This window comes from Hyla sarda, chromosome 8 (assembly GCF_029499605.1).
Source record: "Hyla sarda isolate aHylSar1 chromosome 8, aHylSar1.hap1, whole genome shotgun sequence".
NCBI lineage: Eukaryota > Metazoa > Chordata > Amphibia > Anura > Hylidae > Hyla > Hyla sarda.
The window spans coordinates 20,851,776-20,868,431 of record NC_079196.1 but is presented as its reverse complement, the minus strand read 5'-3'; the positions used below and the strand labels follow the sequence as shown (position 1 = coordinate 20,868,431).

Here is a 16,656-nt window from a genome sequence, read left to right as displayed (position 1 = left end):
CGGAGGGGGCATCACTATGGCTGAAGCAGCGGGACTAGGTAAGTATAGCTCCATATCCTCACCATTCCTGCAGACTGGGACATCTCCCAGGGGTAAAGAGGATGAAGATTTTACCATAAATAAATCATTGCCGAGCATTATATATGGCAAAATCTGATGATTGGGTAAAATGACAAATGCAGGATACTTAAAGGGGTACTCTGGTGGAAAACTTAATTAAAAATTATTATTATTATTATTATTATTATTATTATTATTATTATTATTATTATTATTATTATTTAAATCAACTGGTGCCAGAAAGTTAAACAGATTTGTAAATTACTTCAATTAAAAAAAACAAAAAAAAAAACAAAATAAAAACAAAAAACTTTACCCTTCCAGTACTTATTAGCAGCTGTATGCTACAGAGGAAATTCTTTTCTTTTTAAATTTCTTTTTTTTGTCTTGTCCACAGTGCTCTCTGCTGACACCTGTTGCCCGTATCAGGATCTTTCCAAAGCAGGAGAAAATCCCCATTGCAAACCTATGCTATCTCTGAACATTTCCTGACACGGACCGAGGTGTCAGCAGAGAGCACTGGACAAGATAAAAAATAAATTAAAAAAGAAAAGAATTTCCTCTGTACTATACAGCTGCTAATAAGTACTGAAAGGATTAAGATTTTTAAATAGAAGTAATTTACAAATCTGTTTAACTTTCTGGCACCAGCTGATTTAAAAAAAAAAAAAAAAAAAAATACGTTTTCCACTGGAGTACCCCTTGGGTACTCCACCCCTAGACATCTTATCCCCTATCCAAAGGATAGGGGACAAGATGTCAGATCGCCGCGGTCTCGCTGCTGGGGAGCCCCGGGATCCCCGCTGCGGCACTGCGCAATCATTACAGCACAGAGCGAGTTTGCTCTGCACATAATGACGGGCAATACAGGGGCCGGAGCACCGTTAAGTCACGGCCCCGCCCCTCGTGATGTCACGGCCCGCCCCTTTCAATACAAGTCTATAGGAGGGGGCGCGGCGGTCGTCACGCCCCCTGCCATAGACTTGCATTAAGGGGACGGGCCGTGATGTCACGAGGGGCGGAGCCATGATATCACACGGCTCCGTCCCCTGTATCGCCCGTCATTACGCACAGAGCGAACTCGCTCTGTGCAGTAATGATAGCGCGGTGCCGTAGCGGCGATCCCGGGGCTCCCCAGCAGCGGGACCGCGGCGATCTGACATCTTATCCCCTATCCTTTGGATAGGGGATAAGATGTCTAGGGGCGGAGTACCCCTTTAATGGGAACAACACCATAAGAACCCAATCACTAGAGCAGAGCTTCCCAACCAGAGTGCCTCCAGCTGTTGCAAAACTACAACACCCAGCATGCCCGGACAGCCGCTGGCTGTCCGGGCATACTGGGAGTTGTAGTTTTGCAACAGCTGGAGGCCTCCCTGGTTGGAAAACACTGCGTTAGAGGGAGGGTGCCTTTAAGTGTTATAACACTGGATTTTTATAAGCCCCGTCATGAAGCGTTGGATGGAAATGGCTTATGACTGAGTAGACAGAGCTGTCAGAGGACAAGTGCGGCAGAAGAGGCTGACTGTGCGGGTCCCTGGATCAGCGCCCACATCTCACATCACACCAAGATCCAAGCTGGCATTAAAAGGAAACGGAGGATTTGCAGGTGAATGATGGAATGGAAACGGACTTATAACCTTATTTATACAGAGATAAAGGGCCCACAAATGACTTCCTCTATATCTACAGCCACCTCTGCAGTGTCTCCGCAAACCCTGTACATACCTATCCAGTCTGGACAACACGCTGGACTCCAGACTGCTACATTGTAGCAAACTGCACAAGAGATGTATTTAGCTCACAGAGCATTGTCTAGATCAGTGGTCCCCAAACTGTGGCCCTCCAGATGTTGCAAAACTACAACTCCCAGCATGCCTGGACAGCCGTTGGCTGTCCAGGCATGCTGGGAGTTGTAGTTTTGCAACATCTGGAGGGCCACAGTTTGGGGACCACTGGTCTAGATGGCACACAAATGTACAGGTTTGCCACTACCGAATGTGAACAGGTGGGTCCTCAGCAAGCAATCTCTTAAAGGGGTATTCCAGGAAAAAAAAAACTTATAAATATTTCTCAACTGGCTCCAGAAAGTAAAACAGCTTTGTAAATGACTTCTATTAAAAAATCTTAATCCTTCCAATAATTATCAGCTGCTGAAGTGGAGTTGTTCTTTTCTGTCCGACAACAGTGCTCTCTGCTGACACCTCTGTCTGTCTCGGGAACTGCACAGAGTAGGAGAGGTTTTCTATGGGGATTTGCTGCTACTCTGGACAGTTCCCGAGACAGGTGTCATCAGAGAGCACTTAGACAGAAAAGAACAACTCAACTTCAGCAGCTCATAAGTACTAAAAGGATTAATATTTTTTTTAATAGAAGAAATTTACAAATCTGTAGACAGTTTATATATATATATATATATATATATATATATATATTTATATATATAAAATAAAGTTTTTTCCTGGATAACCCCTTTAAATGGTTAAGAATTGAAAATACGTAAGAAACTACGTAAGAAAGTTGTAGCAACTAAATGAATGGAATTCTTTATAGCACTAATAAGTAATGACCTGTCTGTAGCATAGATGCCGCAGCTTCTTCACTTTGGCTCCATTCACTTTAATGGAACTGAGCTGCAATACCACACACAGCCTGTGGACAAGAGGGGAGCTGTTGATAGCACAAATCAGCTCTGTATGTTTGGCAGCTTGGCACCATCCCCTTGGATGGGAGTGGGCTACTCTGAGCCACAAAACCTGACGCACCCACTACAAAACATACAGAGCTTCGCCTTGTTAAAGGGGTACTGCAGTACAAAACTTTTTTATTTTTTTATTTTTTTTTTTTATAAATCAACTGGTTTCAGACAGATTTGTAAATTACTTCTATTAAAAAATCTTAACCCTTCCAGTACTTACCAGCTGTTGTATACTACAGAGGAAATTGAGTTCTTTTCTGTCTGACCACAGTGCTCTCTGCTGACACCTATGTCCATGTCAGGAACGGTCCAGAATAGGAGCAAATCCCCATAGCAATCCTATCCTGCTCTGAACAGTTTTTGACATGGACAGAGGTGTCAGCAGAGAGCACTGTGGTCAGAATGGAAAGAACTACACAACTTCCTCTGGAGCATACAGCAGCTGATAAGTACTGGAAGGATTAAGATTTTGTATACAGAAGTCATTTACAATTTTGTATAACTTTCTGGCACCAGTTGTTTTAAAAAATAATGTTTTCCAGTACCCGTTTAAGGGTTAAGAAGATACGGCCCTTTCAAATAGCTGATCGATGGGGGTGCCAAGAGTTAAAGCCCTACTCATCATACACTGATGGGACCTGACAGGTTCTCTTTAAAGGGGTACACCGGAGGGGAAAAAGTGTTTTCAAATCATCTGGTGCCAGAAAGATATACAGATTTGTAAATTACTTCTATTTAAAAATCTTATTCCTTCCAATACTTATCAGCTGCTGTATGCTCCAGAGGAAGTTGTGTAGTTCTTTCCAGTCTGACCACAGTGCTCTCTGCTGCCACCTCTGTCCGTGTCAGGAACTGTCAAGAGAAGGAACAAATCCCCATTGCAAACCTCTCCTGCTCCGGACAGTTCCTGACACGGACAGAGGTGGTCAACTGGCCTTCACTGCGCATGCGCCACTTCCTGAAATGCACAGTGAAGTCCAGTTAGGAGCGGCGAGGAGAGGAAGAGCTGTAGGGAGGGGGGGGATGAATATTCATAAGCGGGCAGCGCTGCGGACGGGCGGCGCTGATGTCAGTGCCAGTTGAGCTACAGAAACCCCGCCCGTGCCAGTTACAGACACATTTCCAGATATAATAAAACTAAGATTGCGGGCGAACGGCCGGGCGGATCCGGCCAAGGTAGGGATCATAGGAATCAGCGTCTCCTGCACTATCCATCAGTACCTGTGGTTAGTGCAGGAGCAAACATGTGACAGTTTTCCTTTAATGAGTTAAGAGGAACATCTGAAGCTCAACACTTACTGATAATGTACCCAGGACGGGCCGAGGGTCTTCTTGAACTGGGCGAGTCCCACGATATCTATGTAGATGAGCTCCACCACCTTGTCTCCTTGGGTGGGACATCCCGATCGGTTCCCGACCACTTTCTTCATGATCCTAATAAAATGAGAAATTAACATTTCCGTCAGCCCTGACTTATTAATGTATATAGACATTATATACGGATGATGCTACCGGATCTGAAACGCTCAACTTTGATCCCGATCCGTCACTCACGGCTTCCCCCTCCTCCGATGACTAATAGGAGACTTTATACTGAACGATATCCTCGCCGCAGACAGATGGGGAGGATGCAGCGTTTCACAAGCAGGGTGCCTACAGCTGTTGCAAAACTATGACTCCCTGCATGCCCAGACAGCCAAAGGCTGTCTGGGCATGCTAGGAGTCATAGTTTTGCAACAGCTGGAGGCACCCTAGGTGGGCTGTTGTGCAAGCAAAGTTGCTAAGTAACCCTATTCTAATCCAGGAAACAGAAAAAAAGGTCAATCTAATTTCTGATTGACCTTTACCCCTGTGAGGGCATTTCATATGCTGTTGGGTCCCGCCAATGCAGAATTTAAAAGGGGTATTGCGGGGAAACACTTTTTTTCATATCAACTGGCTCCAAAAAGTTAAAGGGGTTATCCAGGAAAAAACTTTTTTTTATATATCAACTGGCTCCAGAAAGTTAAACAGATTTGTAAATTACTTCTATTAAAAAATCTTAATCCTTTCAGTACTTATGAGCTTCTGAAGTTAAGGTTGTTCTTTTCTGCCTAAGTGCTCTCTGATGACACCTGTCTCGGGAAACGCCCAGTTTAGAAGCAAATCCCCATAGCAAACCTTCTAAACTATATTAATTATTATTATTATTATTATTATTATTATTATTATTATTATTATTATTATTATTATTATTATTATTATTATTATTATTATTATTATTATTATTATTATTATTATTATTATTATTATTATTATTATTAATATTATTATTATTATTATTATTATTATTATTATTATTATTATTAATATTAATATTATTATTAATATTATTATTAATATTAATATTAATATTAATATTAATATTAATATTAATATTAATATTAATATTATTAATATATATATATATATATATATATATATATATATATATATATATATATATATATATATATATATATATATATATAGTTTTTTTTCCTGGAATACCCCTTTAAAACATATTTGTAAATTACTTCTATAAAAGTAGAAAAAAATCTATAAAAAAAATCTTAATTCAACCAGTACTTATCAGCTGATGAAATGGAGTTGTTCTTTCCAGTATGACCACAGTGCTCTCTGCTGACACCTCTGTCTGACTCAGGAACTGTCTAGAGCAGGAGAGGTTTGCTATGGGGATTTGCTCCTGCTCTGGACAGTTCCTGAGACAGACAGACAGGTGTCAGCAGAGAGCACTGTGGTCAGACAGAAAAGAACAGCTCAACTTCAGCAGCTGATAAGTACTGGTAGGATTTAGATTTTTTAATAGAAGTAATTTACAAATCTGTTTAACTTTCTGGAGGCAGTTGATATGAAAAAAAAAATTTTTTTCACTGGAATACCCCTTTAAGGAGTAATAAGGCAAAAACTTACTTATGCCTTATCCATAAGTAGTTGATTGGGGGGGGGGGGGGGGAGGGGTGTTCAAATGCTGGGGGGGGGACCAAGGCGCTCTCAGTGAGGAGCGCGTTTCTCCTACCGGTTGATGCCACAAGCTCTATGGGTGCGAAGATTATGCCCAAAAGCTGTACTCTGGTGTCTCACCGAGCGCCGGGTCCCGTCCTGGTGATCGCAGGGGCCCCCAGCAGCTGAACCCCCCGCGATCAGCTCCTGCAGATAGGGGATAAGTTAATTTTTAATGGAGAACTCCTTTAATGCAGGGGTTCCACTGTATCTCCTAATAACTTCAATTCTCACTGTTCAACAATACTTAAAGGGGAATTCCAGGAAAAAAATATTTTTTTTATATATCAACTGGCTCCAGAAAGTTAAACAGATTTGTAAATTACTTCTATTAAAAAAAATCTTAATCCTTTCAGTACTTATGAGCTTCTGAAGTTAAGGTTGTTCTTTTCTGTCTAAATCCTCTCTGATGACACCTGTCTCGGGAAATGCCCAGTTTAGAAGCAAATCCCCATAGCAAACCTTCTAAACTGGGCATTTCCCGAGACAGGTGTCATCATAGAGGATTTAGACAGAAAAGAACAACCTTAACTTCAGAAGCTCATAAGTACTGAAAGGATTAACATTTTTTAATAGAAGTAATTTACAAATCTGTTTAACTTTCTGGAGCCAGTTGAGATAGAGATTATATATATATATATATATATATATATATATATATATATATATATATATATATATATATATATATATATATATATATATATATATATATATATATATATATATATACCCCGTATATATATATATATATATATATATATATATACCCCGTGTGTATATATATATAAATATATATATATATATATATATATATATATATATATATATACACACACATATATACATATATATATATATATATATATATACACACATATATACATATACCGTATATATATATATATATATAAATAAAAAGTTTTTTCCTGGAATACCCCTTTAAAATTAGCTATTAAAATAAAAACAAAAAAACTAAACGGAAGCTCATTATATACAATTAGGGCCCGGATTCCTGGATTCAATCGCGCTCTCACAAATAACGTATTAGGAGAAGCGCCTACGAGCGCGCTCGGTTTAGCACTGGAGTCGGTTTTAGGCATTGAAGGTAATCTTCTTACTCTTTCAGCTCAGCTATTGAAGCTGAAATCCTGACATCATGGCCCAATAAGTAAAGAGATGTAATTAAGTCACTCCACTGGACTAATTCGCCGAGCGGCCCGCCACTGAACGCGTTCTCCGCTATCTTGAATCCCGACTCCTTTGTCAGTAACCCCAGATGAACGAGGATCTGCAAGAAGAAGAAGAAAGAGAAAATGTATCAAAATGTATCATCCACTCATCCGAGCCGCAAACTTCACCAAAACATATACGATGAATAAAAACGTATCTAAAAAAAATACATTTCCTAATACATATTTATAAAGAAAAAAAAAAGGTTCACACCATGGAATTTTCTACTGGAAGAATTCTTTGTAAAATCCAAGGCATACACCATTGTTTCCCATCCAGGGTGCCTCCAGCTGTAGTAAAACTACAACTCCCAGCATGCCCGGACAGCCAAAGGCTGTCCGGGCATGCTGGGAGTTGTAGTTTTGAAACAGCTGGAGGCACTCTGGTTGGAAAACACTGACTTATACACAGAATTCTGCAGGGAATTAGGCCAAGGTCTTTTTACAATTCTGCAGTTTTTAGGGGGCGGGACTTCGTTTTTAGGGTTCGACCGATTATCGGTATGGCCGATATCGGCCGATAATCACGATTTGGGCATTATCGGTAATTACCTTGCCGATAATGCCCCCCCCCCCTGACCCGCCGCACCGCGACCGCCCCCCCCGACCCACCGCGTCGCACCCCCCCACCGTAGTGCTGGGCGGTATACCGGTATGGATTTTTGCCCATACCGCTATATCGGTCGGGCCCCTCCCCCACCCTCCGAATCAATAAAAAAATAATAATAATAAACTTACCCGTAATGGGGGTGGTCCGGGCCATCCATCCTTTCTTCCTGTAGTGGGTGCACCGGTTCGGGCTGTCCTTCTCCGGGGGTCATCTTCTCCACTCCGGGCAGGCTCCGGCCTTGTACGCTGCATAGACGCCGCTACGCCGTGACGTCAGGTGCGTCGCTGCGCACGGGCATCACTGCGTAGCGGCGTCTATGCAGCGTACTAGGCCGGAGCCTGCCCGGAGTGGAGAATAGGACCCCCGGAGAAGGACAGCCCGGACCGGTTCACCCTCCACCCAGAATGCCGCAGGACACTACAGGAAGGATGGATGGCCCGGACCACTCTGACAGGTAGGGGGAGAGAAGCGGGTGGCGGCGGCGGCCTATGGCATCGCAAAAGCCACTGCAGTGCATTGATTTAAAGCGCCCGCTTTAAATCAATGACCTGCAGCGGTGTCGAGGGGGGATAAATAGCCGATAACTTATACCGGAATATCAGTATAAGTTATCGGCTATTGGCCCTAACCTCCACCGATTATCGGTATCGGCCCTAAAAAAAAAAAACAATATCGGTCGATCCCTATTCGTTTTTACAATTTTTTTTGTTTACGGTTAGAGATGAGCGAACTTACAGTAAATTCGATTCGTTACGAACTTCTCGGCTCGGCAGTTGATTGCTTTTCCTGCATAAATTAGTTCAGCTTTCCGGTGCTCCCGTGGGCTGGAAAAGGTGGATACAGTCCTAGGAGACTCTTTCCTAGGACTGTATCCACCTTTCCCAGCCCACCGGAGCACCTGAAAGCTGAACTAATTTACGCAGGAAAAGTCATCAACTGCCGAGCCGAGAAGTTTGTGACGAATCGAATTTACTGTAAGTTCGCTCATCTCTATTTACGGTTTCTGTTTATTCCTCATTTCTATTTTTTTTATATGCTTATTTTTTATAGTTACTTTTTGGGCTTTATCTGTAGTAGTTTTTTTTTACCCTTTTAACGTATGATAGAACCAGATCTATTTGTTGGGTGAAATGGAAAAAAAATATATAATAAAATAAAAAATGTAATTCTGCAAACTGTTTTTAGAACATTTACTGTGCAGTAAAAATAAGATGTTAATCTTTATTCTGCAGTTTGGTAGGATTGCAGTGCTAACAAATACATTTCGTTTTTGTTATGTTTTACTACTTTTAAGTATTAAGTATTCACACGTACTGTATCCTGCCTATATTTGATCTGAAGCTCCAGATTTCAGTGTAAAATAAATGATTGTAGCTCGTGATGTCATAGCCCTGCCCCCCTCATGAAGTCACGCCCCCTCCCTTAGACTTGCATTGAGGGGAATGGACTATGAGGTCACAAGCTCCCGGCGCCGGCTCCAGCGTTCGGAACAGTTTGTTCAAAACGCTGAGCAGCGGAGTACCACTTTAAAGGGGTTATCCAGGGAAAAACTTTTTTTTATTTATATATCAACTGGCTCCAGAAAGTTAAACAGATTTGTAAATTACTTCTATAAAAAAAAAATCTTAATCCTTTCACTACTTATGAGCTTCTGAAGTTAAGGTTGTTCTTTTCTGTCTAAGTGCTCTCTGGTGACACGTGTCTTGGGAACCGCCCAGTTTAGAAGAGGTTTGCTATGGGAATTTGCTTCTAAACTGGGCGGTTCCCGAGACACCTGTCATCAGAGATGCACTTAGAAAGAAAAGAACAACCCTAACTTCAGAAGCTCATAAGTACTGAAAGGATTAAGATTTTTTAATAGAAGTAATTTACAAATCTGTTTAACTTTCTGGAGCCAGTTGATATATATACAATTTTTTTTTCCTGGAATACCCCTTTAAAATCTTTAGTTTATAATCCTGCACAGGATACTATATATCAACTGTTGCCAGGAAGATATAAACATTTGTGTATCCTTTTAAAATTACTTCTATATAAAAATCTTAATCCTTCCAGTATCAGCTGCTGTATGCTCCACTGGAAGTTGTGTAGTTCTTTCCAGTCTGACCACAGTGCTCTCTGCTGACACCTCTGTCCGTGTCTTGAACTGTCCAAAGCAGGAGAAAAATCTCTACAGCAAACTTCTTCTGCTCTGGACAGTTCCTGACACGGACAGAGGTGTCAGCAGAGAGCACTGTGGTAAGACTGGAAAGAACTACACAACTTCCACTGGAGCATACAGCAGCTGATGGAAGGATTAAGACTATTAAATAGAAATAATTTACAAATCTGTTTAACTTTCTGACACCAGTTGATCTGAATAAAATAAAATATGTTTTCCCCCTCCGGAACACTCCTTAAAAGAAAATAGTAAAACTTCTACTTGCACTGTATCTTTTCTTTTTTTTGTTTGTTTGTTTATAGAGCCGTGTGAGGGTTTGTTTTTTGTGGGGCGAGCTGCACTTTTTATAACACAACTTTAATACATTTTTAATCCATGTTTTATTGTAGACAAAATGATCAAAAAGCAAACAAAAAAGCAATTCTGGCAATATCAATTGTTTATTTCTGCTGTAATTCAGTTAAAGGACAACTGTAGTGGGACACTTTTATATATGCCGGGGCCTCAAAAATAAACAACATAAACTCATACATACCTTCCTACGAGCCCCCGTTGGTCTGGCACAGGCCTTACGGTCCGGCAGTGCTGACGTCATTCCACTTCCTGGGGACGGGGACGCCGCAGAGCCATTGGTGCATCACCGGCTGTAGCGATGTCCAGCCCCGGCCTGTGATAGGCTGAACCCACTGTTGTGTAAGAAGCCGGCCAGACCTCCTTACATGACAGTCGGCTCAGCCTATCACAGGCCGGGGCGGGGCATCGCTACGGCCGGTGATACGCCGACGGCTCTGCGGCGTCCCAGTCCCCAGGAAGTGGAATGACATCAGCACTGCCAGACCGTGAGGCCTGTGCCGGCCCAACGGGGGCTCGTAGGAAGGTATGTAGAGATAAGCGAACTTACAGTAAATTTGATTCGTCACCAACTTCTCGGCTCGGCAGTTGATGACTTTTCCTGCATAAATGAGTTCAGCTTTCAGGTGCTCCGGTGGCTGGAAAAGGTGGATACAGTCCTAGGAGACTCTTTCCTAGGAATGTATCCACATTTTCCAGCCCACGGGAGCACCGGAAAGCTGAACTAATTTATGCAGGAAAAGCCATCAACTGCCGAGCTGAGAAGTTGGTGACGAATCGAATTTACTGTAAGTTCGCTCATCTCTAATGGAATGTATGAGTTTATTTTGTTTATTTTGTTTATTTTTGAGGCCCCGGGCATATATAAAAGTGTTCCACTACAGTAGTCCTTTAATCTATTGCAGAATTTTTTTAATTTTATTTTCCTTTTAAAAATAAATATGGCAGGCAGAGTGATCAACTAAACTACAGAAGAGGTACACCCCCCTATATCAGTGGTCTCCAACGTGTGGCTCTCCAGGTGTTGCATAACTACACCTACCAGCATGCCATGATGGCCATCAGATGTCCGGGCATGTTTGGAGTTGTAGTTCTGCAACAGCTTGAGGAGCCACAGGTTGGAGACCACTGACCTAGATCATCCTGTATCCACGTCCAATTGTTGGGTCAACCAATTTTTACCAGCAAGGTCCAAAGAAGAGCGAGACTTTGCCAGGAGCCAACGGTGGATCTGTGGCACCGGGAGCTCGTAACGTCATAACCCCGCCCCCCTCATGATGTCACACCCCACCCCGCCCCCTCAATGCAAGTCTATGGGAGGGGGCGTGACACGCCCCCTGCCATAGACTTGCATTGAGGGGGCGGAGCGTGACGTAATCAGGGGGGGGGGGTGGGGCTATGATGTCACGAGCTCCCGGCTCCAGTGTTTGAAACACGTTGAGCAGCGGAGTACCCCTTTAAGATTACAGATCTTCAATGATAATCTGAAAGCCATTAACTTTGGCTTATAATTACATTGAAGGTGGGCTTTGAAAAAAATAAAAAATAAAAGGAGATAATTTCACAGACGAAAGCCCCGAGAATCACGAGACGAGAGCGCGACGCCGTGAAGCTTATCTCACGTCCGTGATTTATTAAAGAAAGAGAAAATGCAATAATTGTACAAAAAGCGAGGTGGTGAACCGGGACGACGACTTCTGTAATTATAACATGCAAATGCGCTTGGGCCAATAGAAAATCTGATAGAAGTCAAGAAAATGGCTGAAGAAGACAAAAAGATACCTTTACTTAACCCTTTTTAATGCCCCGGACTTAGGACACATGCGGAGGCCGGATGTTGCCTGGACACCTATCGGCAGTGACAGGTATCAGAGGTAACTCGTATCCCTGCGGCTTAAAGGTGGCACTCCGCTAGAAATGTATTTATTTATTTATTTTTCTTAATCAACTGGTTCCAGAAAGTTAAACCGATTTGTAAACTATTTCTATTTAAAAATCTTAACCCTTCCAGTACTTATCAGCTACTGTATGCTCCACAGGAAGTTGGGCAGTTCTTTCCAGTCTGACCACAGTGCTCTCTGCTGACACCTCTGTCTGTCTCAGGGACTGTCCAGAGAAGGAGAGGTTTGCTATGGGGATTTGTTCCTATTCTGGACAGTTCCTGACATGGACAGAGGTGTCAGCAGAGCGCACTGTGGTCAGACTAGAAAGAAATACACAACTTCCGCTGGGGCATACAGCAGCTGATAAGTACTCGAAGGATTAAGATTTTTTAATAGAAGTAATTTACAAATCTGTTTCAAGGGGTATTCCAGGAAAAAACTATTTTTTATTTTCTGGCTCCAGAAAGTTAAACAGATTTGTAAATTACTTCTATTAAAAAAAATCTTAATCATTTCAATAATTATCAGCTGCTGAAGTTGAGATGTTCTTTTCTGTCTGGCAACAGTGCTCTCTGTGCAGTTCCCGAGACAAGCACAGATGTCAGCAAAGTAGAAGAGGTTTGCTATGGGGATTTGCTTCTACTCTGGACAGTTCCCGAGAAAGTTGTCATCAGAGAGGACTTAGACAGAAAAGAACAACTCAACTTCAGAAGCTCATAAGTACTGAAAGGATTAAGATTTTTTAATGGAAGTAATTTACAAATCTGTTTAACTTTCTGGAGCCACTTGAGATAGATAGATAGATAGATAGATATAGATATATAGATATATATCTATAAATAAAAGTTTTTTCCTGGATAATCCCTTTAACTTTCTGGAGCCAGTTGATATGAAAGCGATCTAAAGCTTATCCCCAATTCTGTAGATAGGAGGTTTTATTCATCGAGACTACTCCTTTAAATGTATATTAAAGTGTATATTATAGAGAACTTCTATTTATTAATTTTATTTTTTATTTATTTTTTTATGAAAATAGAATGGACAAAAATTTTGAGTAATTTAAGGGTGCGTTCACATGGCCGTCTGTCCCCGTTTTGTTTCCTTTTTATGCAGGCTGTAAACGGATTCAAAATGGTTTTAAAAAAAAATGGTTTACGGCAGAAAAAAAAACGGCACATGCAGTATTTTTTCTTCCGTCCCAAAAAAACGGAAGAAAAAAAAAACGGATACAGTATATTTAACATTGAAGTCTATGGAAAACGGTTGAGCCTTTAATGTCATCCGTTTGCATCAGTTTTTTCAATCCTTTTTTTGATCCGTTTTTACTTCTGAGCATGCTCAGAAGAGAAACATTTTTTTTTGGTTTATTAACTGAACAAAAACGGATCCAAACGGATGACATCTGTTCGCATCAGTTATTGTCCGTTTTTTTTTTTTTTTTTTTAAAGTCTGTTTTTTATTTTGACGGGAGAAGAACGGGACGGGTCTAGACGGCCGCGTGAACGCAGCCTAACAAAAAGAGCATTAGATGCTGGAGCAGCCATAGCAAATGCCAAAATAATGACGTATCACTTTTCAATGAACTTTTAACCACAATGGAATTGGTGCGGCTGCCTCCTCCCTCACGTGCCCATGCGCTTTCAAGCAAAGCCGAGCAAATAGGTAAATGAATCAGTAATTATTCGCCGTGTCGGTGATGGATGGTAATGTACAGTGTTCTGAATAAACAACCTGTGCCGCACCTTGTGACCGCAGAAATCGATAATAAATCTAAATAGCTACTGTCTAAGAACTTCCAAAAATACACGGGGACATGTTTGCATTTCTAAGGTTAATGGAAATTCCAAAAAGGAATAAAATACCTTAGAAATTACCATTAGAAATGGAATGTTCTCCACAAACAATAAGGACCATGGGTAGGACTACCTGTTACCTGCCCAAATATAAAGGGAGAAACAAAAGTGATATTTTTAGAATTCGTGGTTTCAATATGGCGGAGAGGTGGGGCATCGCATCCAATTGGTCTAATACAGGATGGTCAAGATAAGATTAGAGATGAGCGAACTTACAGTAAATTCGATTCGTCACCAACTTCTCGGCTCGGCAGTGGATGACTTATCCTGCATAAATGAGTTCAGCTTTCAGGTGCTCCTGTGGGCTGGAAAAGGTGGATACAGTCGTAGGAAAGAGTCTCCTAGGACTGTACCCACCTTTTCCAGCCCACCGGAGCACCGGAAAGCTGAACTAATTTATGCAGGATAAGTCATCAACCGCCGAGCCGAGAAGTTTGTGACGAATCGAATTTACTGAAAGTTCGCTCATCTCTAGATAAGATGTATCAAGCATAGTGTTTTGTGCCTCCTGGGGTAGCCAAACTACAACTATCAGCATGCCCGGACAGCCTTTGGCTGTCCGGGCATGCTGGTAGTTGCAGTTTGGCAACATCTGGAGGCACACTGGTTAGGAAACACTGACCTAGCACTTAACAGGACTAAAGGGGTATTCCAGTGAAAAACTTTTTTTTTTCCATATCAACTGGCTCCAGAAAGTTAATCAGATTTGTAAATGACTTCTATAAAAAAAAAATCTTAACCCTTCCAGTACTTATAAGCTGCTGAAGTTGAGTTGTTCTTTTCTGTCTGACCACAGTGCTCTCTGCTGACACCTTGTCTCCGGAACTGTCCAGAGTAGGAGAAAATCCACATAGCAAACCTATCCTGCTCTGGAAAGTTCCTGAGAAAGACAGGTGTCAGCAGAGAGCACTGTGGCCAGACAGAAAAGAACAACTAAAAAATCAGCAACTGATAAGTACTGGTGACAAGTTGATTAAAATGATTCTGACTGCCGATCAATATATATTAAAGGGGTACTCCGGTGGAAAACTTTTTTTTTTTTTTTTTATCAACTGGTGCCAGAAAGTTAAACAGATTTCTAAATTACTTATATAAAAAAATCTTAATCCTTCCATTACTTATTAGCTGCTGAATACTACAGAGGAAATTCTTTTCTTTTTGGAACACAGAGATCTCTGCTGACATCTGTCCATTTTAAGAACTGTCCAGAGTAGGAGAAAATCCCCATAGCAAACATATGCTGCTCTGGACAGTTCCTAAAATGGACAGAGATGTCAGCAGAGAGCTCTGTGTTCCAAAAAGAAAAGAATTTCCTCTGTAGTATTCAGCAGCTAATAAGTACTGGATGGATTAAGATTTTGTAACAGAAGTAATTTACAAACTTTCTGGCACCAGTTGATTTAGAAAAAAAAAAAAAAAGTTTTCCATCGGAGTACCCCTTTAATACTTATATATTTATATGACATTTCTCATGCGGAAAAAATATATGTGTTACCTACTCTTAACCTATATATCCAGCTTGCAACTAAGATGAAGGCCTTGGAATGACACCAGGAGGCCCAAGATGAGACGTCAGAAGACAAAACATTTGAAGAAGATACAGATTGTATGGAAGGACAAAGATCTGAGTTTTTCCAGTTTCAGAGTGCAACAGCCGCATAAGTGAACTTTGGCCAAGAAATAAATAAATGCTTAAATATGCTAATAAATACAGAGATAAAGCTCAACTAACCAATTAAAATGTAACATGATGATTTTGACGTCATAACTAACCTCCCTTTTTTGTCAAATGTAAAAACAATGTACTTCCGTGTAATAAACAGAACTCCTTGGGGCAGCTCCTTAGCCAGTATGCTGAGGAGATATTATACCAAAATTCTGTCTGGTGTGTATTCCATGTGCCGGCACTCAGCGGTATACAGCAGCAGTCACCCACATTTTAAGGCCTCCAACCAAGGCCCACCAATATTTTGGGTTGTTTTCTAGTTACTCCATTGGAATAGAATAGAGAAAAATGGACTCTTGGCGGGACTGAGGACTAGATTGGAGTCCTCAGACTTAGACCACTTTCACAGTGGCCCTTGAATAGTATAACAGATCTTTGGTTGGTTGTCGACTTTTTGACCATTCCACTGCTCCACAATGGAAGTGACCGCTCTCCGATACCTTTTTCCTTTTCCGTTTCTCCAGATTCTGTTTCTCCGCCAGAGATTTAATGGCTTCTATCCAGGTGTCATCCATCCGCTTTATCCTCATGGTCATCCAGCGAAACTCCTCATGCCTTGACATGACTTTGTAGAGATCATCGAAATCTGTACGGATTTCAGTCTGAAATCAAGAAGACAACCACAGTGCTAGTCTGTCTCATGGCAGGTTATAGTCTATTATGCATCGGGGCTTCTCTGTCTCCCATATTTACATTTTTATCTACATCATATCTATTCAGCCCCAATGGCAGCCTCCTAAACCTTTACTAGAGCAATGTTATAGACCTCATCGGTGGCACATGAGCAGTCTCCACCATTCTACCTTGTCCAAATATTGTGCAATGTGGTAGTGATAATTACCTAAGAAACCACACAATGGTGTCAATCATAGAACATTGTGAGTGCATATGAACCCGCTGAATGGCCCAGCCACTACTGCTTGATCGGAGAGGCAATAAGAATACAATGCGGTACCAGGGAGCTTACAAGTACGCCCCAACCAGAGAGAGAGAGCCCACCCCCCCCAAGCCGAGCGAGCGAGAACGAGCCCGCCCCTAAC

General features: G+C 41.5%; 1 protein-coding gene across 1 annotated transcript in view; it reads right to left on the bottom strand.

The window, feature by feature from the left end:
* Positions 1-16,656, bottom strand: part of MGAT5 (alpha-1,6-mannosylglycoprotein 6-beta-N-acetylglucosaminyltransferase) — a 138,604-nt gene that overhangs the window by 30,503 nt on the left and 91,445 nt on the right. The window contains exons 7-9 of the mRNA XM_056536619.1: positions 16,057-16,218; positions 6,922-7,091; positions 4,058-4,192 (exon numbers count right to left, since the gene is read on the bottom strand). Coding sequence (XP_056392594.1) covers positions 4,058-4,192; positions 6,922-7,091; positions 16,057-16,218 — 467 coding nt within the window. The remainder of the gene's footprint in view (positions 1-4,057; positions 4,193-6,921; positions 7,092-16,056; positions 16,219-16,656) is intronic.